At 50.4% G+C, this 23,784-nt stretch overlaps 1 protein-coding gene and 1 long non-coding RNA gene across 3 annotated transcripts; one reads left to right on the plus strand and one right to left on the minus strand.

Moving 5' to 3' along the window:
- Positions 1 to 1,469: 1,469 nt before the first annotated feature.
- Positions 1,470 to 6,262, plus strand: LOC116964189. Its single transcript, XR_004408605.2, has 3 exons — positions 1,470 to 1,532; positions 3,435 to 3,529; positions 5,577 to 6,262. It is a non-coding gene; the product is annotated as an uncharacterized LOC116964189 (long non-coding RNA).
- On the minus strand, positions 6,168 to 19,012 carry ACER1 (alkaline ceramidase 1). 2 transcript variants are annotated; one of them, XM_009968433.3, is made up of 7 exons: positions 18,730 to 19,012; positions 16,657 to 16,760; positions 10,174 to 10,288; positions 9,667 to 9,805; positions 8,370 to 8,507; positions 7,617 to 7,754; positions 6,168 to 6,797 (listed from the first exon to the last, which is right to left on the minus strand). In XM_009968433.3, exons 2-7 carry the CDS (start codon positions 16,747 to 16,749, stop codon positions 6,629 to 6,631), a joined length of 792 nt encoding a protein of 263 aa, XP_009966735.2. In that variant the 5' UTR covers positions 16,750 to 16,760; positions 18,730 to 19,012; the 3' UTR covers positions 6,168 to 6,628. The 2 variants fall into 2 exon arrangements, with proteins under 2 accessions (XP_009966735.2, XP_032858876.1); XM_033002985.2 differs by lacking the exon at positions 18,730 to 19,012 and adding an exon at positions 16,919 to 17,180.
- Positions 19,013 to 23,784: the final 4,772 nt, after the last annotated feature.

The raw sequence follows: 23,784 nt of genomic DNA on the forward strand, positions 1-23,784 counted from the left end.
TGGCCACACGCTCATGCTTGCCATGTTTCTGAGCATCCTGAGCTCTGGCTCACGTTGTGTGGCGTCTTTTCCTCTTGCAACTGGTGCTTCTGCTATTGCCAACCCCAGCAAGTCACTTTGGCGGTTTGCAGAGCAACTGGCCACTTCCAACATCAGCAGATACCCGGCCTGGTGGTTTGATACTCACTATAAGCAGAGCAGATTGTGAGACATCCCAGATCTGGTAGAGAAACATTTCAGAGCCTGTAACATTCAAATTAGCATGAATTTCTGATTTTTGTGGATTCTGGGTCAGCTGCTGTCATGACAGATTCCAGCAAAACTAAACTGTTTTTCTGGAATTATATGAAATAAGCTTTTACCTGTCTACACAGCAACTGGAGGTGGGGTTGCCACATATGTAAATGTATGCAAACCATCTCTAATCTAGCTAGCTCAGGTAGGATAGCAGTTCAGATAATCCCCCACGCTGTAGTATGGGCTATGCAAGCCTGCCTGTGACTCAGGGAATTTGGCTGGCCTTACCATGCTGAAATTTATCCCACTGAAACTTAATCATTATTGCTGATATCACTACCTGTGAGACAATAGTGCACCTGATTGCAGCAAAGTCGTATCTTAGCAGTGTGGCGCGTCTCAAATGCTTTGGAGCTTGCTTTTGTTGCCTGAAGACCCACCCAGTGGAGTTTCAGGGGAGTCAGGCTGGAATATAAAGTGACACACATACGACAAATGCCATTTTGACCAACACAGGGAGAATTGAGAATTGTCTCTGTAGCTACACTGTGGAGGCAGAGCTGTAGCAAATTCTTTCCCTTTGTTACTCAGGCATCAAAAGAAGGCATGTAATACATACTCATGAGTGAACCCATTACACATACATTTTATATGCCATCAATATTTTAGATAGATGAAGAATACAATCAGTTTGGACACATTTCATGCAATTTTGAAATGCATTATGTAAACATTGCAGATGCAGGCCATTTTCTTCCGTTGCCTGTGCATTTTTATATGCTCTGAAATCTATTTTAAATATATGCATGAAATGTGTCATGAAACATCTGACATCTGTGGAAAACATATTACTGTACCGTATGGGCAGTATATAAGGTCGCTCATGAACAGCTTGAAAACAGCAATCATTTGCATATGGATATATGGCTGTTTATATGATGATACTATCACAGGGGAATAAGGGGTATGTCCCAGGATTGTGTAGGTCACTGGCAACGTCAGTGCTGTTGGACTTGTGAGGAGTAAAGTTCTGAGAAGAAATACAAATAGCTGAAGTGTTTGATGGCTGGAAATTTTCATCTGTTCCTCATCACAGAGCAATTCACAGAGTTTTGTGGAAGGTAAGGCACAAAGCAGGTGAGCAACATCATGGGTTTAGTGACCATTTGCTCTATGATATTTTGATCATTAAAAGTTATCCTTGTTCAAGGCACTTTTCTGCTGTTACAGAGCAGATCCTGCTCTCCCTTCCAAGCATCCACTTCGAACTGGACTGGCTCTCTGCGCTGAACAGAGTGAGTACCCACTGGGGATGGTACAAATGGGGTCAGACCCCATCTTTAATCTGTGTGCATGTCTTTCTGTAAGGATGGTAAATGTTACTCAGTGCGATATGAGTAAAACTTTAAGTCTGATAGGATGATTCATGATGAATAACAAATTCAACTTGTTGCCATTTTTGCTCCATTTCACAGATTTGGTTTTGATTTCACTTGGCAGTGCTCTGGTGGATCTTAATACTTGGCAATATTAGGATAGTAAACAGCAAAATCTCACATATATTAATTTTTGCATTTTCACATTACAGTTCTTCATTGATTAATTTTTAAATTGGTCCTAGAAAACACATAGAGAAATATTGCAGCTTGCACTTTATTGGCATTACATGGCACTATTTCTGGCTCCAGCCCAGCAAAATATATTCTTAAATGTAAGCAAGTGCCATTGATATCAATGGAATTATTCATACTCTTAAAATTAAACATATGCTTAAGCATTTTAGTGAACTAAGACAGCTGGTCTCTTACGGAAGGCCTATCTAAATAAATGCAGCATCAATTGCAGATTGTGAATTTTATAGCCCAATGCACAACTGAATGTTGCTTTTGGTGAATACTTCTGCATTTGAGATAAATCTTTGCCTTTCGTTAAATATTTGTGACAGTGAAACTAAGTGTGTCATTTCAGAACAACCCAATTCAGTTTTACATTTAAACACATTTATAAAAAAGCATGTGCTTAAGTGAGCTCATGAATCGGGACCCAGGTGACTGGATGTTCGTAGAAAGTGAATGAAAAAAAGTGGAGAACAGTCCTAATTGAAACCATGTTTTTGAGCTGTAATGTGAAGGCACAGAAAAATGAATCCTTCCATTTTAGGTATTTTGATAGCAGCCATTACTAAAGAATTGAAGTTATTTGAGACACTTTGTCAGACAAATGTGAACTGCTTGTTGTTCTTCGGAAAACAGCAGTGAGAATGTCTTACTAAGTGGACCCAAATCATGGGGCTTTATAAAAACAGCTGAAGAGATCATTTGATCTTTTGATTAAAAATAATTTTCTGTCAACTGTTTTTTTTGGCCACGCTTCTCCTTACTGAGAAATGACTTTTACCCACATCTCCTCTATGATCACTGGTCAAAACCGGCCCCGATTATGTGTGCAGCCACCGTGTGAGCTAATACAGAAAGACATGGGCAGGGGACCTCAAGACCCCGGCGGCTGCACACACTGTGACAGAGTACTCACTGAAACATGACTTTCAGCTCATCAGGACCTGATACCTTTCATCCGTCCAGAACAGCCATGAATATCTGGCAAATCTTGGCATTTCTTTATGTCCCTATGGATAATTTTGTCGTGTATGAAAAGTGGGTGTAGGTAAAACAGTAAAAAAAAAAAAAAAAAAAAAAAAAAATCTTTCCTAGAAGTTGTGAAGTGGGTGTAACTAAATTGCCAGCCCCCAAGTTGGAAATCCTGTGTCAAACCTCAGAAGTAGCACTTTGAGTTGAAAGACTTTTAGAGGTAATAATTCTTAGAGCTCATCTCTTTTCTTCCTGGCTTTTTAGCCCTTTGCGTTCATGATTTCAAACTTTTGACTGCAGACCTAGGAGATTAAAGCTGGATCAATGTTGTTTTAACATGACTCCAGCAGAGGGTTCTTTAAATCAATCGTAAAGTTTTCCAGTCTGGCAATAAAATTCCAGGACCTAGCGACATCCATTTGTGTTTCAAAACTATTATCTTCTTTCTCTTTGAGACAGTTAACAAATAAAGATCTTTTGCAAAAGACATAAGAGACACTCCAGTAAAGCAGTTTCTTCTCCTGACACTGTTAAGAGCAGGGACTGGGTTATTATTAATTACTTCTGCATTATTTATGCAGGTCCATGAATGTGCAATGTCTTTTCCAGATAAATCACTCTGCCTTGAAAAGTTTCCAGTCTGCGAGCCAAATCCTGCAGTGTAAATCTGCAACAGCAGGAGGCAATTCGGTGCAGCAGAACAGGTAAGTGTTAATCCTTGATGCTGCAGGACTGGTGCATTATCAACATTATTATTTCATTTGTGTTGCAATTGCACCAAATAGGCTCAACTGATACCGTTGTTTCACAAGCTCTTTAATCTGGCATCAGTTGAAAGAAGCAGCCTCTATCCTCTTCCTCATTCCTGCTCCTTCTCTTGCCTCTTTTCTTGTGGTTTAGGCAGCCACATGGGGAACCAAATCAGGGAAACGATCCGCGTTAAGGCTCATCTGGCAAAAATAAGGAAAGGTTTAGTTTTGACCAGTCCTAACTCAGATCCCTGAGTATGTGGGTTTGCAGCTCTTCCTGCCCTGCCTGTGTTCTTGTGTTGCTCTGCTGAGCGAGCTGGCTGGCTGTGCCTGGAGAGGCACTCACACGGCCAAGGGTCCCACCGCAGAAGGTACTGTCAGAACTCCCCACGGCCTGGGGGGGGGTTGAGAAGGGGCCACTGTTGCCTTTCACCCTCTGAGGGCTCCCAGCTTTACCCGTGCAGCGCGCTGGTCATCCCTGCAGGACCCCTTTCAGCTCGAGCCAAAAACGCCCTGACTCGTCCCTTCAACAGCCCTGCTCGTTTTTACGGGGCTGCGCCCTGCAAGCTGGAGCCCTGGCAGGAAAGGACAGAGCATCCCCAGCAGCTCGGGGGCCTCTTGGAGCTGGGACCCCAGCCTCAGATAACCCTGCGCAGCCCTGGGGACACCCCAGCCACGGTCACACACCGATGTCAGGGCTGCTTCGCTTTCTCAGGCTACAGCCCGGCTTGGAGCAAGAGGCCCTGCCTCGGGCACTGCAGTCCTTTTAAAGCTGCTTTGTGGGTTTCTTTTCTTTTCTCTCTTTCTGTCTTTCTTTTTTTTTTTTTTTTTTTCCACCCCCCCCAGGTTCCCAGGGCTGGGGATTCAGCTTCTGGCTTCATCCAGAAATCCCTGAGGGTTTCACATCCCCACGAGGCCTCTCAATGTCTTGATCTGCTTGAATAGGCATTTTTAACGCGGCCCCGGCTGTCATCGGGGCCTGTTACAGTCACTCAACTGCAGCAACATTGTTCTCAAGGCAGCGGCGCCCGGGACACCTCCCTTATTACCATACCGCACAGGGGATTTCGCCGCTGGGTTTTTCTGCCGAGCATCACACCGGCTCTGCGGCCGGAGGCGGCCAATTAGCCCTCCTGCCCACGCCCCGGCCTCCATCCCTTCGCGGCTCTCTCAGCATCTCCGGCCCGCAGGGCTGCTGGCGCCTGTCCATCTCCGGAGGTCCTGTCGGAGGTGAAGGTGACCCCCTTTTCCTGTGCCAGGCTCCCTGGCAACGCGGCTTTTCTTTGCGAGCGGCCTCCTCCACCCCCTGACGGGGAGAGGGGCTGTGAAAGCCCCGCTGCACTTTTGAACTTGCTGCCGGCGCGTTCAGTGGCTGCGCAGGGCAGAGCCGACAGAGGGGCCGAGCCCAGCGGGGACCCGGTGCAATTGCCCAGAAGTTATTAATAGGCTGTAGAAGAATGTGATGGGCTGGGGAAGGGGTGAGGTGGGGGGAGAGCAAGAGGCAGCGAAACGGGGAAGGTCAGAGAAAGGGAGACGGGGTGATGAGGGGAGAGGCAGGAGTGATGGCATGCAGGAGAGACAAAGAGGCAAACGGAGGAGGAGATGGGCACCTGCACGGGGAGGCAAGGGCATACAAAGGCTGGAGCGCCCAGTCCCCCTTGTCCTGCACCTTCTGCACATGTCTCATCGGTGGCCGTGCTGGTGGAGAGGTGTCTGGTGCCGGTGCTGGGGGATGGAGAGGGCAGGGGGACAAGGCCTGGGGGTTCAGTCCTTGTGCAAGGCATCCCTTTCCCAAGATGAAATATTGCTCGGGGTTCATGAGCCAGATTTGCCATCTAGTGGCTCTGGGGACCATTGCAGAGGGACCCAGGAGGCAGCAGCGGCCACGGGAGGGCCACCTCAGAGGTGAAGCCCAGAGTGCTTCTGCTTTTGCTTTACTCACAGGGGCCCAAAAAGCCCGTGGTCCCTGGGGTGACATTATCTTGTTCTGACTGCGTTACAGGGAGCCAACCTCAGCCACTCTGCAGCCTCTTGGTGCTCTCCAGAGACCCTGTGGATTGCACAAGGACCCAGACCCACGGCATGGTTCAGTTCATCACTGTAATGCAGCAAGGCTTGGAGAACAGGAGCGCGTCCCGTGGCCTCAAGAGCAAGTTCTTAACTCTTACACTGTGGGGAGAACCTAGAAAGCATCGCTTTGTGCCTGTGGCACAGCAGTGGTCTTTCTCTGAGTCTTTACTTCTCTTTGTTCTTGCAAAGGCACTGACATGTTTATCTAACGTATTAGCTCCTTACCTCATGCGCTGCCACCAGCCAGCCCTTTCAGCAAGCTGAGGAGTTTCCAAGTTACCCATGGCCATTGAAGACTGTCAGAGGTGGAGAGGAAAAAGGGCCACTGGGGGTTGAAGGAGGGGTAGAGCACCCCAGGACCTGGGCCAGCAGAGCCTCTTTTGGGCTGTCACCCAGGAGGATTTCTCTTTAGAAACAGTTCTCCCTAGGTCAGAGAGAGCTTTGACCACCCTGTCTGTGGGAGTGACTGGCAGGTGACAGGGAACATGGTACAGTCAGGGGAAAGAAAGGGGCTCAGTGCAAGTCAGTGTCCAGAGCTTTAATGCACAGCTCTCCTGAGCAAGACCACATACATCAATAAATAAAATTAATAATAATTACTAGAGCAGCCCCAACAAACCCAGCTGTCACCAGTTTGGCTTCTGCGTTCTCTGCTGTGCTCTTGTCAGCAAGATGTGCTGCCGTTTGACTAATGCAGAAGACGCAGAAGAAGCACCGTGTCCCTCCCCTTCTCAGTGGGGATCTGCTGGAGGAGGAGATCGTCGGTTGCCCAGATGCCAGCCTGGGCAGAGTCTTCCAAGGCACCTGTGGGCTCCCACCCCGCTTCATGCCCGGCATCACGAGGCCTCAGCTGCTCCCTGCCCCATCCGCTAGCCACGTTGCCCTTGTGCGAGGAACAGGCGCGCAGCTGAGGTGTTCCCCGTGCAGACACACACATGTGCATCACGTACCCCGTGCCCGAGGGATGCCGGAGGGCAACTGGCTCTAGCACTGCTTGTGGGGTTCCTCCAGGGCAACGTAAGGCACCACGACAGGCCAGGAGTCGCTGGGCCAATATTCTAGCTTTGGCTTGAATGATGGCATCTCGTAGCTGACGTCAAAGTAGATGACCAGTGGGCAGCAGTAGAGGAGGGACATGGCTATCAGCACATGCCTGGCAAGGAAACCAAAAAGACATGTATCGGACAGGGGTGACTCCATCTGCTTCTCCTGCCCCTTGTAGCAGTATGCGGCTGGCATTGTCACCGTGAGGCTAAAGCCAAGGGGTACGGCAACGGAGGGAAAAGGTCCCAGTCCCGTGATGCACGAGGGTGGCAGGGAGCGTGGGTCCTGCAGGGTTTGGGCCTGTGGGGAAACCCTGGAAGAGCTCTCTGAGCTGGAGCGGGGGCAATTCCTTGCACAGAGGGGATGGGGTGATGTAGGAGACTTAAGCCCCAAATCAAACCCCTCATTCTACCACACCTGGCCTAGCCCAGCAGTGCTGGGTATCTGTCCCAGTCACCCCAGTGATTTGTGAGGATGAAGCTCAGAATGCGTGCTGTGTGTAGCACAGCAACTCTTGGCCAGGCACTGAAATGTCTTGCCCAAGCAAATCCCTGTCTTTCAGTTTGGCTATTAAAATAACTCAAAGAGCACTGCACTTCATGCAGCTTCCCGGGAGCAGATGCAGCCCTTTGAAAGTAAGTTGCTTACCTGGAGGGACTCTTAGAACAATTTCACTTGCAAAACACCATTTGGCTGGTGCAGAGGAGTTAAGGGATATTAAACAATGATTAGAACCAAATCCTTGGGCTGGGAGCAGGTTGAGGAGCAGCATCAGTAGTGACGGAGGAAAGAGGGGAGAGGGTTGGGCAGAGATGCGGCTGCTCCCTAGTTGTGTATCACATCCCTGCTGCCATTTCTCTTTAGCTGTGGCCCTTCAGTGCCTGAAATATCTGGGCTGGGGTTCTTGCCTCTACGCCGGAGCCCTTACCAGAAGCTGTGGAAGTAGGGGAAGTTGATTGCCTGCCAGAACCCACAGAGCCATCTGTCACTTATCCAGCTGCTGATGGCCAGCACCCACCACAGGACCATGGCCGCGGCCATCCGGTGAACCCTTTTGTCATTGCACCTGGAAGACAGCGAGGGAGAGGGAGCGGAGTACTGTGTTGGAAAGAAAGTGAGTTTTAAAGAGGGCTGGTTTGTGTCTGTAAATGCTAATGCAACAGGGCAAAACCCAGCGAGTTTCTGCTGGAGAGTATTCATCAGACCTCAAGAATTGGAGAAGCGGGGCTCTGTAGAGAGGGTTTCTGACTTTCTGTGGGTGAGGATGATGCTAGAGATGCCAAGGCACTCCTGTCTTTGTCCCCAGGTCCTGGTGAGATCTCCCAACCCCACACTGGTTCCCAAATCCCACCCCCCAACCCCACACTGGTTCCCAAATCCCCCCCAAAGGGGAAAATAGCTGCAGAGATGACAGCCAAGTAGGAGAAGATACACTCATCCCATGGATTGTCCCCATTCTGTGTCGCCCCGGAGCCAAATGGCCTTTTTGTATCCCACTGCCCACAGTGCCTCTCCCCGGTCCCTCCCAGGCTGCCCCAATTCTTTGCAGAGTTGTTAGTCCAACATGTGGCTGATGAAGACTTGGGCTTGATTTGCCGTTGTGCACAGGGTCACTGCCACGTGTGAGCCTGCTGGGACATGTAATGGACCTGCCCATAACCCCTCTCAGCCCCCTCCTTACTTTTTCAGCTCACGCCATGTCAGGTACAGCAGGTGGAAGGCGATGCAGTTGAGCACGTAGGCATTGAAGGCTGGTTTGATGAAGGACATCAAGGTACTGATGACGGTGGTGACACCACTCAACCAGAAGAAATGCTTCCTAAAGGGAGTTGGGAGTGAGTGTCAGCGCCCCAAAGGTTCACAGTGTGGAAGGATAAGGATGGGAGAGGTCCTGCTCATTGCCTGAGAGGGGAAGCCCTTCTCCAGCACCTCCAATCTGTTTGCAGAGGCTGACCTCAGCCTCTGCGGCAGCCCTGGCAGGAAGACTGAGGTATCTGCATCTGTGCTTTGCCTAAAGCCCCCCCCAGTTAGCTCATGACTGAGTGGGGAACACAGCCCAGGAGGTAACTTGTTCACTTTCGTGGTGATGCCAGAGAGGAGCGTCGGGAGGCAAAGGCGACCGGAGCTTTGCACAGGGAAGGGCTGCAAAGCAGGTCCCAGCGGTGAGGGGCAGGGGCTCCAACCGTGCAAACATGCAGATTTGGGCTGACTGAGCAACAATAGGGCTCAGAGGGGCCTTTCACATGCAAATCCCTTCCCAAGTCCCTTCCCCTCTCCCCCAACCAAGTCTCCACGGTGAACTCCTGGTGACCTCCTCTTTGGCATGGGAAGAGCAGACTTGGAGCAGGCCTTTGCAAGACTTCTAACTGGGCTGGCCCAGAGAGCTCCAGCAAGCCTGACAGGATGGAACCATCCTTTGAGCAAAGCCCTGCTGAGTTCCTGTTTCTGCTCATCCACGCTCACCCAGTGTCCCCATCCTTTCTGCTGAGCTCCTCTAGCCCAGCCAGCCCTCCTGCATGCAATCTTTGAAATGTGGGCTGTTAACTTGGACCAGCTTGTCCTGTGGGAAACCCCATCAGCCTTCAGGGAAAGCTCTCTGTGGTTGGCAGGGGGATGCTATAACAGTTTGACAGCATGGGTAATTGAATGTCAGTGCTCAAGAACATTTAATTTCCTAATTAATTTTGAAATTCTCCATGCAAAGATTCCTCTGCAGCTTTGCAAAGACAAAAGCTCCAGTTGACAGGAGCCCAGCACAGCCCTTCCCCATGAGAGTTTCTTACTCTTCCTCTGTCAGCACATCCACCACTGAGTGATGGAGGGTCCGGTCCCAAAGCAAACTGCAGTAACTGCAGTGCTGACCCCTTGCAGGGGAGCTGGCTGTGAGCCAGGGGGGGAATATGTGGGTCACACACATCAATGCCAATGTCCCATCCCTCCCCTTAGAGCCTGCAAACCGATGTCCCTCTGAGTCCTACCTGCTCTTGATGCACCTGGGGAAGTAAATCCTTGGGTACCAAAAGGAATATGCTGCAGCCAGCGTCCAGAGGATGGAGAGCTCATCCAGGAGTTGTCCCACGTAGCTCAGGGTCATGTGAAAGTACGTGGAGAAGATACCTGCAAGGAGCAAGGACAGCTTGAGTCAGCAAAGATTCCTCCTCACACAAGCCTGTCTGGCCTGGGAAGCTCTTGGGGGCCGTTCCTAAAGACGCACTGTTCCTGAAGAGCAGGGCATGGACCTTGGTGTTATCGGAGGCCTGAGTGAGTCAGTCCACACAGCACCACGGGGTTTTACTGGGCTGGGAGCTTTGCATCCACAGCCAGAAGGAACCCTGAGCTGCAGGGCTTCAGAGAGAGGCGGCTGTTCCGTTTCCCCCCCAAGCTTGCCCTTGTTCTTTGGCCACTAAGAACCAGCCTCCAAAGGTGTCACGAATGAACACCCAGGTACTCTGGCAATCTGGTCTTTTCACAACCTTGGCACCCACCTACGCAGAAGAGCAGGCCAGAGACAAAATACAAGGGCAAGGCACGCTGCCGACAGTACTGCCGGTTCAGGTAGAGCAGGGCAGGAGAAAGGACCAGGAAGCTTACATTGCTGATCTGAAAAACAAGAGTCACATTCAGCTTGTAACATGATCTTGGGCAAGTCCCATCCCACCATGTGCCTCAGTATCTCCACGTGTGAAGAGGATACTGATCTCTAGTGGAAAGCATCGCGTGGAAGCAGGTATTACTCTTGGCACAGGGAGAAGGCAGAGGCGTTTCTTGAGAAGTGAGGCTGGAACTGGAAGGACAGCTATTGCTGTGACAGCAATGGCTGCAGACATCTGTGCTCTCTTTGCAGCCACCTCTGGGGCCAGCAAGCCCAGGGCAAGCTGGTTTGCCCCTTCGAGGTGATGGCTTACCTTCAGCTGCCCAGTGTCTTCAAGCAAGCTGCCAAAGCTCTTCTCTTTGCAGCCATCTCCCTCTCCTGTCAACCCAGACCTGCCAGAAACTCCCTGGATGACTTCTGCCCCTTTCGGCCAGCAGCCAGCCCCCGTGAGAGCCTGGGTGGGTGTGAGGAGCTAGGTCACCTCAATAAGCCGCTGTCAGGAAAACCAGTGTTAACTGGGAGTGGGTGCGGTGGAGAGCAGCAGGACAAGCAGTGGGAACAGGCAGGGTTGTAGTGACATCCTGTAGTGTCATGTGTGAAACCAGCTGGCCTGGGGAGGAGAGGTATTCTGGACACCAGTAATTACGTGAAGTCATAAACCTCCTGTAAACATACCTAGCAAATGAATGCAGTGACATTATTCTGCCTTGATTTCCAGCTCTGTAAAATTGCTACATTGACAGACTTTGATTTGTCTGGGGAGGAGGGATGGTACTGGGGCTCAGCCCGTTGCTGCTGCCTGGGCTGCTTGAAGGTGCCAGTGCTTCGAGGAACAGCAGATGCTGATGGGCAAAATGTGGGAGCTGGGGAGGAGCAACCAGTGCCCAAAGCCTGGACCTGTCTGCTGGATCAGGCTTGTTCCACCCTGTGGCTATGGGGGAAGGAAGTTTGAAATAATCCTTACCCTCTACGGGTTCTTACCCTGGCTTTTTCACCTGATTTTGTGAACTCAGTAAAGGGATATCATGAGGAAGTACAGCCTCCTCAGGGAAACTATTTCTTGCTCATGAAAGGTTGGGACTGTGGTGCCACGTTTTGCCTGCCAGACAGCTCTTTGGGGCTTTGGAAGATCAGGGCAGAGCCATCTGCTAAAATGCCATTTGGCAAGCCACCAGGGTGGCTTTTATCTCACCCTGACAATCCTTTTCCTTCCATATTCCAAGCAGATGCTGACCCAGAGCCCAGGCCTGGATTCTGGCCTCCACAGCTGGAGTCTCACCCCTCAGCAGCCCTTAAGTGCACCAGGTAAACTGCAAAATTGACACTTGGCTTGTGATGTCCCGTGGGATCTAAGTTTATGGTAACAGGGCTGCAAATCACAGGGATGTTGTCATACATGTGAAACACACCCTCTCATATTCCAGAGGGAAACACAATTCACACTTAATGTAAGGTCTCTATTCCCTTTAACACCTGGAGATTAATCTTGAATTTCACCAAGGCTTTCATGAAGCAAGTTGATGCTCTCATTAACAACAATTCTCAGGCCAAGTGTAATGGTTTTCTATAGGTGCCTAGAGCCAAATCCAGGCCTGTTCCCGTTCCAGCTATGAAAAAAGAAGTGCTGGTCCCACTTGCACTCTTGAGGTCAAACTGTTCGGAAATGATTGAGAAACCAAACAAACCGTGTGTTAAAGTAACAACTGTGTTGCAAACATTTTTTTTTTTTTTTTTCCCTGTGAAATGGTCAAAGAGGCTTTTGGAAGACAAGCAGGGATAGCAAGAAGAGAGAAAATGCTTGCAGAAAAGGCAGCAGTATGCAAGTGCCAGCATGCACATCAGAGTGAGGAAATGCGGGAGTTTGAGATTGCGCATAGAGAGGTCTGAATCCCTGCTGCAGCGGGCATTGCAACAGTGCCATTAATTACATAATAGCAATGTTATCGCTTCATTAATTCAGTGTGAGATGTGCAAGATCAGATATCAGAGGGGAGGGATTATCAGGGGAACTGTGCCAATAGGGTCGAAAAGATAGAATGATTCCTTGCAGAGCAGCCAGACTCAGAGCTGAGGGGAGAGCCGCCACAAAACTGCATCTGTGGGGGACACGGGGTCTTCATCACTCGTCAGATCCAAGCCCTGATTCATAAGTCCTGTCTTATATCTTCCCTCTAGGATCTGGCAAGCTCCGTCTCAAATGTGGTTAGGAGGGTTTTGCTCCCAGTAGCCCCATTAGGAAGTTTTTCCAGAGTCTCTGCTCATGCTCAGTCCCCCCAGCATGACTTCTGCTTATACCTATCTGGGTCCTACTGGCCAGGAGGCACCAGCTCCCTCTGCCCAGGATGACAGGGAGATAAGAGAGTGGTGATAGAGCCGAGGTGTGATTTGACCCCTGAGAGTGACTCAACCCTGTGGTTTGCCACTGTGTGAGCTCACAGCGATGTCCCACTTCCTAACAAGTGTGAGTTATTGCTCCAGGTGCCTAAGCCAGGCCCGCCTGTAGTGGCATTTGCTTCTTCCACTAGGAGAAAAGCAAGACTGGGATCAGCAACACAGCTCTAATCCTGGTGCATTAGCAGGATCATGGGAAAGGCCCCAGGGCTTCTGCAACTTGGCACTTTGCTGCCTAAGAAGGAGGGAGAGACCTGCCGAGAACCTGCTTGCATCTCCATCCATGACAGGGTGAAAACAAGCCCCCGATATGGGTTGGGATGGGAGAAGCCCGTTTGCAGAGCTCTGCCTGGCTCTGTGAGCATAGCAACAGCGCAACGGCAGCCGAGGCATGTGCTGGTCCTTACCTAAGACAGGCATTTTCCGCAGTGAAAGGAGATTTCTGCAAGACTCATTGGAGTGCATTCATTCACTTCAAGGCCGGTGAAGCAGCTTTAGCTGACAGAAGAGCCCACAGGGCCGAAGACAGAAGTGAATACCTCCGAGGCTCTCCAGACCTGTACGGCAAGTTCCTAACAGGCCGACTTGTGGAGCAGAAGATGAGGCTGCGTGGCCTGACATCACAGTGCCATGCCAGCGCTTTGGGGCAGGAAACAGCTGTTTGTGTAGTGTTTGCAGAGCTGCCGTAGTCCTGCGTTGCCGTGGGGCTGCTGAGCCCGTGTGAAGGGCCGGGGCCCACGCCACGGCTCTGACACGCTCTGAGAGGAAGGGCTTCTCTGGGCGTATCGCGGTGATTTGTACCTGCAGTTGAGCTTATCTCCGCCGGTCGATGAAGCATCCGGGAGCTCTGGATATATGGCAGTGTCAGAGCTCCTGCTGCTTCGCCAGAGAGGCTGCTGAGGGTTTGGGTGTCATTACCAGCATCCTGGATCAGTCATTTCAGGAAAGAAATGAGGGTAGAAGGACGAGTCTCTGACTGATGACCCTCATGTAACACAATACAATTCTCCTACGAACAGCCCGAAGACAATAAATTTCTGGATCACTGAGTCACTATAAATAGTTAGCACTTGGTTACTGAACTGTGCCCAATCGCGAGCCACCATGTATTATTAGGTCCTTAAAGATACTGTTTACATTCTTTGCTCATACCCTTGGTGCTTATTTCTAATGAAAATCATCCAAGCCAAGCAGACCTGAGAGAGAATTCGGCTGGCACAGAGGAATTCTCAGCAGCACATTGCTGCTGCTGGCAGAAAACTACCATGCTTGAGCCTCGGGCAGTGTTGGGAAGAAGATGTTGGAGAGGATGCCCCATGAGGAAGCCCTGCTGATTTAGTGGTGCAGGAGTCTTGGGTGGGAGCTGGCTGGATTCCCAGCTAGCTTAAAACTCTGGCAAACTGACACTGAAGTCAATATTGATATAATTATCTCAGGGCAGGCCAGTGAGATAAGGCCCATAAAGCTTGGTACAGGGGGGAAGCAATCTGAATACGGGGAACAAATGAATGGAAGAGAGAAGAGAAGGAAATCCAGGCTGTTAGAATGACATCCAAGAGTGCCCTGAGCCCCAGCTGGATCTGGAACCTGCTGTCAGCCAGCGGGGATAGCTGGGGATCTCAGTCTGGTCCGGTTTCTGTCACATCCCCCTTCAGGGCACATCACAAGGAGCCTGATCCTGCCAGAGAGCCCAGAGCATGAAGAAGGCTCCCCTGGTGCTGCTGCAAGCGGTGAGAGCCAGGCAGTGCCACCAGCGTGTGCAGACTGATGAAGAGATGATGCCCATGGGAGGGATGCTCCTGCCCGCTTTTGGTTACCAGGTCTGGCCCTGAGCGTGGTGCAGCCTTTGGGGCTGTTGTCAGATGCTCAGACAGCAGCAGTTTTCTGGAGGGTTTGCTCTTTTTTCCCCCCTTGTTTGGACAGGAGATCCCACGCCAGCCCTGGTGCAGGCAGCTGTCAAGGCAGGTTTAGATTTCTGCTGCTTTCTCTAAATGGGAATTGCATCTTAGGACAGAAACTGCAGAGGTGGTATCCTCTGCCTGCACCTGCACTCTGCTGAGCTCTGTGGACTGGTTAAAGCAAGCCTGACAAGAAGGAGATCAGTGCAGGGACCAAAAAATGCTCTTTATCTGCTGGGAAAGAGGTGCCCTGTGTTCACATAGAGAGAGGAACAAGGGCTAGTTTAATCACTGGAAAAAATCCTGCAGGGTTTGCTCTGCCCAAATTTCTCTATGTTCCTCGGTATCACACAAATTTATATCTGTGAGGAAACATTCATTGGAGGCTTTCCTCTCCTGGAAGAAAGCTGTGTCTGAGTCCTACCCAGTGAGAATTCATCCTGACAAGCCCAATGCCTCAAAGGTGGTGTAGTATGGAAACGTGGGAGATGGCTGTAGCTAGCAGGGACCTCAGTCCAGAACTAGGCATCTGGGTAAGATTTACAGGAATAGCTCTATCATTTAGAAACCTGTGCCACAAAACAACCTCTTAGGCAGCTAAGAGTTAATGTTTTATGGGAATTAGAGGGCTTTGGGCCCTAAGAAAGACAGTTATGCATCCTACCACACCAACTGGTGTCTAGCAGTGTGACAGAGAGAAGTTAGACACAAAAATGCTTTTGGAGAGCTCCTGAGAGACTTCTTGCTGTGTTCAGGATCCTTAGATCCTGAGCTGCTTTGAGAGTCTGGGTGTAAATCAAAATCCTTGTGCAAATGGGGTCTCAGCTCCAAAGACACATTCGAAAAATGCTGCCTATGTACCAAACTACGACGTGAGGCAAATTTATCTCCCAGAATGAATTTTGATTAAAAACGTAAGATTCAGAAATCAGCCCCTCTCCAGTGTTGCCAGTGACACTCCAAAACGCAGAAGCCTTTGGCATCTCCAGCTACATTTGAAATGCTGATGTGAGTACAAGTGATTTCTGTACCTCCTTGCTCTGCAGCTCTGAGCCCATCCGACAGGGACGCAGTGCAAGTAAACAGTCAACGGCACAGCGCGTTCAGCTGGGTGCCAGAGGGAAGCAGGATTTGGTCTGGACTAGCAGATCTTTATTTGTTAACTGTCTCAAAGGGAAGCGACTATATACAGCCCGAGCATCCCTCCTCTGCGACCCTGGCTGGGCAATTAGAGCTGGGGAGCTGCGGGACTCGGGTGAGGGAATTAAGGTTATTATAGGCAATTTATTGAAAGCAGGAAATGCTTTTTAGAAAGAGGAAGAGACATTTCCATGAGAACAAGAACTTCTGGTGTTAGACAGTAATTGCTAAAAGTTGTAAACAAGGCCTTTGGAAGGTTGTAAATCCACATGCCTCACACCCCTGCTAGCCTGTAATTGCACTGAGATGGAAGGACACGCTTGCAGAGACCGGTTATCTACCGAGTCCTCTGCACACAGCTGTGGATGCTTCTAGCCACGCTTAAGCCAGGAGGCTGCATTCAAGCAACTGGTGCTGGATGGAGCCTGAATTATAAAGGATCACAGGAGGTAAAACTGGCTCATGCATCAGCTTTCCTCTGTCTTGAGTTCCGGATTCCCAACCTGCCCAACACGGTTCATGCAAGTGCTGTCTCTCATTTTGCCACTCCTGTACATTTAGCTGGAATATATGAGGCCTGTGTGGGACTTACCCCAGTTGGCAGGAGAGCTGCAGGACTGGTATAACAGGATCTCACAAATCTGGGCTAAGGAGCACCGCCAGAGTTTTCTCGCTGGGAACTCAGCCCCACACGTGCCAGAAGTACCCCTGACCCCAGCTCGTTTTGTGAGCGACTCCCTGTTGTAAGCAACAAAAGTCCCATGATTTACCCGAAGCCTAGAAAACGTTCCCCGTACCAGCACCCTCCGCCACCAGGAAGTTTAAAGGAGCGAGCAGGAGGAGAGAAAACAAGGTTGTCCCATCTCATCTCCCCAAAGCAGCTCCTGGGCGCGGGGAGCCGGCTGCCCTCGCGCCCCAGCCTGCCCTTCGGATGCGCCCGCACTCACAGTGTTGTAGTACTCCGCAATGATGGTCGAGCGCACAAAGTTGCCTTCACACCAGTCGACTTCGGCGCTCTGGTAGGAAAATATGCTCGGCATCGTTGGGCCACCTTTGCAAAAGGGAGAGGAGGGGGTTAGGTTTGCAGGCGGGGAAGGAGCGGTGCTGCATGCCCGAAGGGAAAGGGGAGAACGCGCTCTCTGTCTGCCTGCCCCCTCGCACCCGCGGGCGCTTGCGTCGCACCAGCCCGCTCAAGCACAGCATCCTTACCCTGCTACAAAAGACTCATCCTCTTCCCAGCACATATCACGTTGCGGAGGATTTCCTCTCCTCTCCCCAAGACGCAGGAGTGACAAATCACCCTAGGAAATGTTCTTGAGCTCTGAGCCTGGGAATGACCTCCACGGCCCCATCCGTGACATTAACGTCTCTCATCAGGGGTCATCGCTGCCAGACGATGCTTCCCCATTTCAGCCCTGTCCTTGTCACCCTGTCTTCTCCCTTCTCTTCACTTTCTTTATGACTCAGATCTTTCTGCCAAGAGGACTTCCCTCTGAGCTACCTTTTGGGAGTGGACGACTCTACCGGGTTTATTGCTCATTGGCTCTGTTCTCCTTAGTCGTTTCTCAGCATCTTCTTGAGGGCTGGAGTTCACCTTGTGCAAGCCCAGCCCTGGAGCACCAGCACAGACCCTGGGTATTACCAGAGTCCTGGCAGCGCGGAGCAAAGGCGCTGGGAGTTGTCTCTTCGCTGGCAGTGATTTCACTTTGAATGCGCTCCCATGCAAACCCCGTCCCGATATCCCAGCAAAAGGCATCAGAACTTCACACCTCGAGTGGGCTTTCCACTGCCAGGTCCCCCAGCCTGGCCTCTGGCAGAGGCAGAACCTGCAGTTACAAGCGGGATTCTAAAAAAAAAAAAAATCTAACCTTTTGCCTGTTTTTCTTCCCCATGTTAAAGACTTTCTTGTCCTTAACGTAAGTATCATTTCTCAGCCCTCTTTTATTCATCTGAAAAAGTAGAAGTTCTGAATAAATTTCCTATTTGGCATGCTTTGTTCAAATCCTTGAGACTTCGGAGCTATTTTAGAAGCTGCTAGATGGGTGTCAACCTTAGAGGCGTTTGGAAGCACCATCCAAACCCTAGCAGCTGGGTATTTGGTACACAAGAGCCACAGAAATTCCCTGGAGCTGAGCAGTTAAGTCCCTGGATGCAGTGTTGAACTAACCTGTCTGGCTGTGCTTGTCTAGCTCTGCAGAATGAGCAGGTACCAGGGTGACACCGAGCACTTCAGTAGCATCTCTGAGCTCCTGAGGCGCTGGTGGAAAACAGAGCTTTCTTTTCTTTGACAATCCTTTCAGCTTTGAGTCTAACACAGGGAAGGGAAGTTTATCTTAAAACCACTCAACAGTTGATCATGTTCTTGTGGAGAAGCAGTCGAGTCCCTGTTTACACGGGTCTCGGCTGAGCAACACCACTGAGTTCAGCAGTTACTGTAGGTGTGCAGTGGTGTGAAGCTACCACAGATTCTTCTGCTTCTTTTCCAAGAAGTTCAAAGGGAGAAAACGCAGGAGCGTGACACTAATACAAACAAGCTCTTCTGTAACCTCCTGCTCCAACCAGATAAACTGACTTGTGGATAAACCTCGACCGTTCTTTTACAACTGCGAGTTATCGATGCCCTCTCTTTAATCCAGGCTGACTACATCCCCAGAGCAGGTGAGATCACAGTTACAGAATAAAAATAAAACAGATGGCAGGCAGATTGGTTTGAGGTCTGCCTCTTCGTGACCTTGGGTTTCCATGTGCTCATTCACACCACAGTTATCCTTTCCCGATCCATGATGCTCTGCATTATGCTTTTACAGCAATGCAAGTGGTTGTGTAGGGTAAAAAAAAAGGCTCGGACCCAAGATGGTAAACCCCTTCTCCTAGCTGAACAGACGTCAGTCAATAGATGGTGAAGGGATGGAGTAGGCATGGGGCAGAAGGAGAAAAAGGAAACAGAAAAATCAAAGCAGTGACCAGAGCGCCCAGTGGCTGCTGGCTTGCTGCTCACCTCTCCTCCCAGCCTGGCTTACCTGTGTTCCCTTGAGAGGGACCAGCGCTGCTTCCCCGCGGTGAGGAGAAGGGTCGGGAGCTCCAAGGTTTCTAGCAAAGCTGGAGCAGCAACCTGCCCTGCCGCTCTAGCTCTGAAGGAGTGCCCACGGTGTGAGCTCACCGGGAGCAGCCGCCAGGAAATACCCTTGCTCTGTCTCTAGGGAAAGCGTTGGGATGAGACAAGAGCCACGCGCACCCTCCAGGCAAAGCCTCCAGTCCCCCAGAGGAAACATATTGGCTGGAGGGTTTATATCCGTGCACCCAAATGGGCAGGGGCAAAGAGGGAGGGCAGAGGAGCATGAGCTGGAAAGATTGGAAAAGCGGGTAGAAATGCAGCCTGAAATCATCAGCGTGCCCCTAGGCAGGTTACCCGCGCACGCGCACACACCCCAATCCTTACCCTCCTTTTCCCAGGGGAGGGACTGATCCATACGGCCTCCCTTACAGAGCTGGTTAAAAACCAATAGAACGTTTCTCACCTAAAAACATGCAGCAGGACCCATGCTGCCTCATTTTTGAGCCACTTTTCAACTTTTCCCCAACTACTGTTTTATTATCAAAAATGATTTTGTTATAAACAATGAATCACACTTCCTCTAGCTAGTTTATTTTGTAATTTAGTTAAAGAATTGGCTGAATAGGACACTTTTGGGTGGCTGCTTTGCAAACATTTTCCTCCAGAATTCCATTCAGGGTGTCAAAGAAATTGGCAGCAATTAAACTTTTCCCTAAAATCAACATTTTTTTCCTCCATGGAGTGTTGGGAAAAGAAGAAATATGTTGCTTTCTTAAATGTAAAAGCTTATTATTTGGTCAACTGGACCATGTTGGAGTAGAAGAGACACCACGTTCAGCATCACAGGGCAGGGTCAGGCCAAGATCCAAAGCGTCTCTGTCCATGTGCTCCCTGAAGAGGAGGGATCAACCAGCAGCCCTTGCTGTGACACTTCAGATTTGCCCTGGAGACCAGTTCTTTGGGAAGCTCTGCCATTTATTTTGATACTATGAACAGGAGCGTACCTGGGAGACCCGAGCTGTGCAACACCTCCTGAAGATGCCAGGGTTTGCAAAGCCTCACAAATCCACGTGCATTTGGAAACGAGAGGGTAATTAAGCATGGAAGCAGCTTATACTACAACATGTTGGAGCCTCCATTACATACAACTTAGTCAAGGCTGGGTGTCTTTCTAGGACAGACAATGCAGCTTGAAGCAGATCAGAGGCAATCCCCAGCGAGCTGCTCTCACCGCCTGGATGGCCACACTGCCGTGTAGACGTTGAGGAAGTCTGGGGTGAATTTGCCTCTTCTTCACTTGTAACTCCTGAGTGGACTCTGTGAGTAGAAGACTGAGTTCACATGCTGCAAGAAGGTACCCAGCTCCCCAGGGGATCGCAGTGAGGAGCAAGCGGTGACACCCATCCCACTGCACGGGGAGGCAGGTGAGGTACCAGTGTCTGCCAGGGAAGGTGGCAGAGGTGGATTTGAAAATAAGACAGATCATTGCCCAGACACATGGTGCCTGGCCTATATGAACATCTTTGAAAAGAATGAGTTTTTTCACCCCAAAACCTCTGGCATCCTTGGCATGAGCGAAGCGCCCGAGCACCACTGATACATCCTGTGCCACACGGTGGATAAACAACTGGGGAGGATGTCCCAAATCTGCGTCTTCCCTGATTCATCAATAAATAGCATTCAGGTCATAAAGAGAGGCTGATTTCCTGGTGAGTCCTCCTTCCCAGCTCCATCTAATGGTTACATCCTCCTGCCTGTGGTCAGAAGGGCCCGGGGTGCTGATGCTGCTGACGTGGGAGTGGGCTGGGGAGAGGAGGGTGCCCAGGGAGCGCAGGGGTGAAGCTTTCTGGGCCTCATGTGGGAGTCACACAGAGAGATTCCCCTAGTCCTCCCCGTATTTGAGACTTCTTTCTCTCAAAGCTTCACCCAAAGTCCTCACCTCCTTGCTGCCTCCTCTCCACCTTTCCTCTAACATGTGATATCTCAGCTCGCATCAGATGTGTCTCTTCTGCACCAGGATCTGCCAGGAAACCTCATGGATGAGGTTTTCTCCTCATCCTGCCCCCTTGGCTGTTCCCTTCCTGCTCCCTGGGACTGATGCCACCTTACAAGACCCCATATCCCAGGCAACGTCCCAGGGCTTTGTGATGTGGGACGTGCTTTAATCTGGAGAGCCTCATCCCAGCTCCTCTGCCTCTCCGCCACCCCGCGGGCAGGCGGTGGGGTCCCAGGGCACTTGCACGGAGGCAGCTGGGAGCAGGCAGTAGTGGTGGCAGAGGCTTTCACAGGAGCCGAGCCTGCAGCCTTGGGGCTCAACTGCAACCCTTTTATAACTGTACTCACAAGCCGTGGTGAGGAAGCAGTTCTGCTGCTGGCGCTACCAAAACGGGGAAGTGGGGGCTCCGGTGGGCAAGTCTGGGGGAATCCAGTTGCTTAAACTGACACCGGTCCTACCTGCCTTGTCCTATGGCACCTCAGACAGAGGCTTCCACCTGAAGTGCTGATGATGAGAGTTTGGTTTTTTTTTTTTTTTTTTAAAAAAAAGCCCATTTGGAGAAGCTGTGGCTCAGCGGCACATGTCTGTTATTGTCTTGGCTGGTGTGGAGCTGTGACTGTCAGCAGAGGGGCAGTAACAAACAGCCAGGGCAGGGAGGATGAGGTGGGAGTGCTGGCATCCCACATCCCGGCTGCTGTTTGCTCAGCAAGCGTGAGTCAGAGCCCTGGGGTGGAAGGAGACGAAACAACTTGGCTCCGTTCTCGCAGCGAGGCAGTGGGTGAGTCGGGAAGGGAACCCGGGCGGTTTGGCTCACCGGTGCCCTGCTGCATCGCTTCACCTTGTGTCCAGGAAGGCCCTGAAGCAGCCCGGGCAGGCTCCGTCCCGCTGCCAGCTCCTTTGCTTTTGGTACATGACTTTAGCTCCAGGGCTGCAATTTCATGCTTCCAGGTATAAAAACACAGGCAGGTCACCTGGGAGCCTTGCTAACGCTGAACGGTTAGATAATCCCCATCATTCATGGCTCCACAGGGCAGGAATCATGTCCTCTGCTTGGTTTGGAAGCTGTTTAGCAAATTGCGGTCTGGAAGAAATAATAACAGCAGCAGGAGACATGCTAAAGCTGGATGTGCTTTACACAGCCAAATGAAAGCATTTGTCTCCATTGCTGCTGCATAGCCTACCGGGAGCAATGTACCCGTTCTTATTCACATCTGCAGAGCTGTAAATATCTGTGTTTCTCCACCAGGTAGGGTAGGGGCTCCAGGCAACCAAAAAGCATCAGTAGCGACAGCAAAGACAGATTGCACCCCACACGAGGTGTGGCTGTAAAGTCTCAAATGTCTGAAACACCTGCTTTTTACAACATCGTGGCTCTGGTACTTGTGCAAGTCAGCCTCCAGAGGAGCAGGGCACAAGCCTTGTCAGGTACCAGAGGGTTGGTCTCAGGGTCCAAGAGAAATTCCCCACCAATCCATCATCATTGAGCAATCATCCAGGCACTCTATTATCTTAACTCCAGGCAGGATGCCATACCAGCTAACCCAATAGTCTTTGCCAATCTGACCACCTCGTGCTTGTTTTGAAATTCAGACAGGTTTAAAACAAATGCCCTAATTGCTAATCGTAACAGCAGTAAGAGTAATAATTAAAGGAAGTTCTGCCAGTGCTGTCATCTGTCACATGCACTTCTCAGTGCAGTTGTGTATTTGCTGCAGAGACTTTGGTTTCTGTGACTCAGCAGGAGCTGCTGGACGTGCAGGGGCTAAGCAGAGACTTTTGCCACTCTCCGCTTCTCGCAGATGAAAATATAAACTATCTAAATCAGAAGAGAGAAAAATCACCTTATTCTTGGCAGTGCTCTCTCACTTAGATGCGGGCCACAGGCACAGCGAGGGCTGCCTTGAGTCCTGGAAGGTTTTGAATTTAGCAGACACAGAGCATGGAGGCACCTCTTGCCAAACCAAACCCCTGCATCTAGCAACTTTTCACCCTTTCTTGCTTGCAGGAGTCTTGCCTCCCAAGAAAGGAGTGAAAATGTGAAAATGGAAGGAGATGAAGAGAAAGTTCCTTTTTGCTTGGGCTGAGCCTGCAGCTTTACATCATAGCTGGCAGAAGCTTTGCACCCAGGTAGATGTGTTTATCTAACGTTGCAATCCTTTCTCAGAGTGGCGCAAAGCTTTGGCAGGAGAAAGCGACGGTTTGTGCAAGTTCTGCGAGAGGCTTAATAGCAGAATCTGCAACAGACCCTGGGAATCAAAGGCTTCTTCAGCCAGGGCTGTCTCTGAGCACTCAAGGGAGAGACCCCCCAGTCCCTCTTTACTCTCTGCTCCCCACTGGGCAGAAAGCAGGAGCTGCTGTCTCTGTTTCAGGAAGGGAGAAGCTTCATCTCGGTTCATGAAGGATGGGGTAAAGCCTGGGGAATTCGTGCCTTCATTAAAACTCATAATGCCTAAGCAGGCAGACCACAGGTTTACCACTGACCCTGTCAGCAGCAGTATTGGTCTGTTGGAAGGGATATAAGAAGGAAGGCAAGCAGGAAATAATCCTACCCCATCTTCTGGTGGTCAGTGACTTAATACTTCCTTAGCTGGAGGTCCTGGACCATCATGCTTAACTAGTCAGAACAGACCAATCCTGCACACGTTTATCTCAAGCTTTTAAAGGTTATTTTCTGAGGTCATATCCTATGGTGACGAGGTCCAGTTTAATTCGGTGCTCGATGAAAAAGTACCTCCTTTTGCCTATCTGCTGCCTGATGGCTGCGCTGGGTGCCCTCCAGCTGGGTCACTTCTGGAGTGGGAAATCCTGTGTAGCTGTTCCCTGCTCCTATCCTCCAGGCCATTTTGCTGCATCTCCCTGCAACCTTCCCATCCCACCCCAGTCATTCCCAGTGCACATCCCTATGTTTCCCACCCCTATTCAAAGAAGCACATCCCATCCCAGATACTTTGAAACCTCTGTCTGCCTACAAAAATAAAACAAGACTCATATTTAACACAGTCTCTCTACGTGTAATATTTTCAG

This window comes from Tyto alba, unplaced genomic scaffold, assembly GCF_018691265.1.
Source record: "Tyto alba isolate M040663 unplaced genomic scaffold, T.alba_DEE_v4.0 Super-Scaffold_20000042, whole genome shotgun sequence".
NCBI lineage: Eukaryota > Metazoa > Chordata > Aves > Strigiformes > Tytonidae > Tyto > Tyto alba.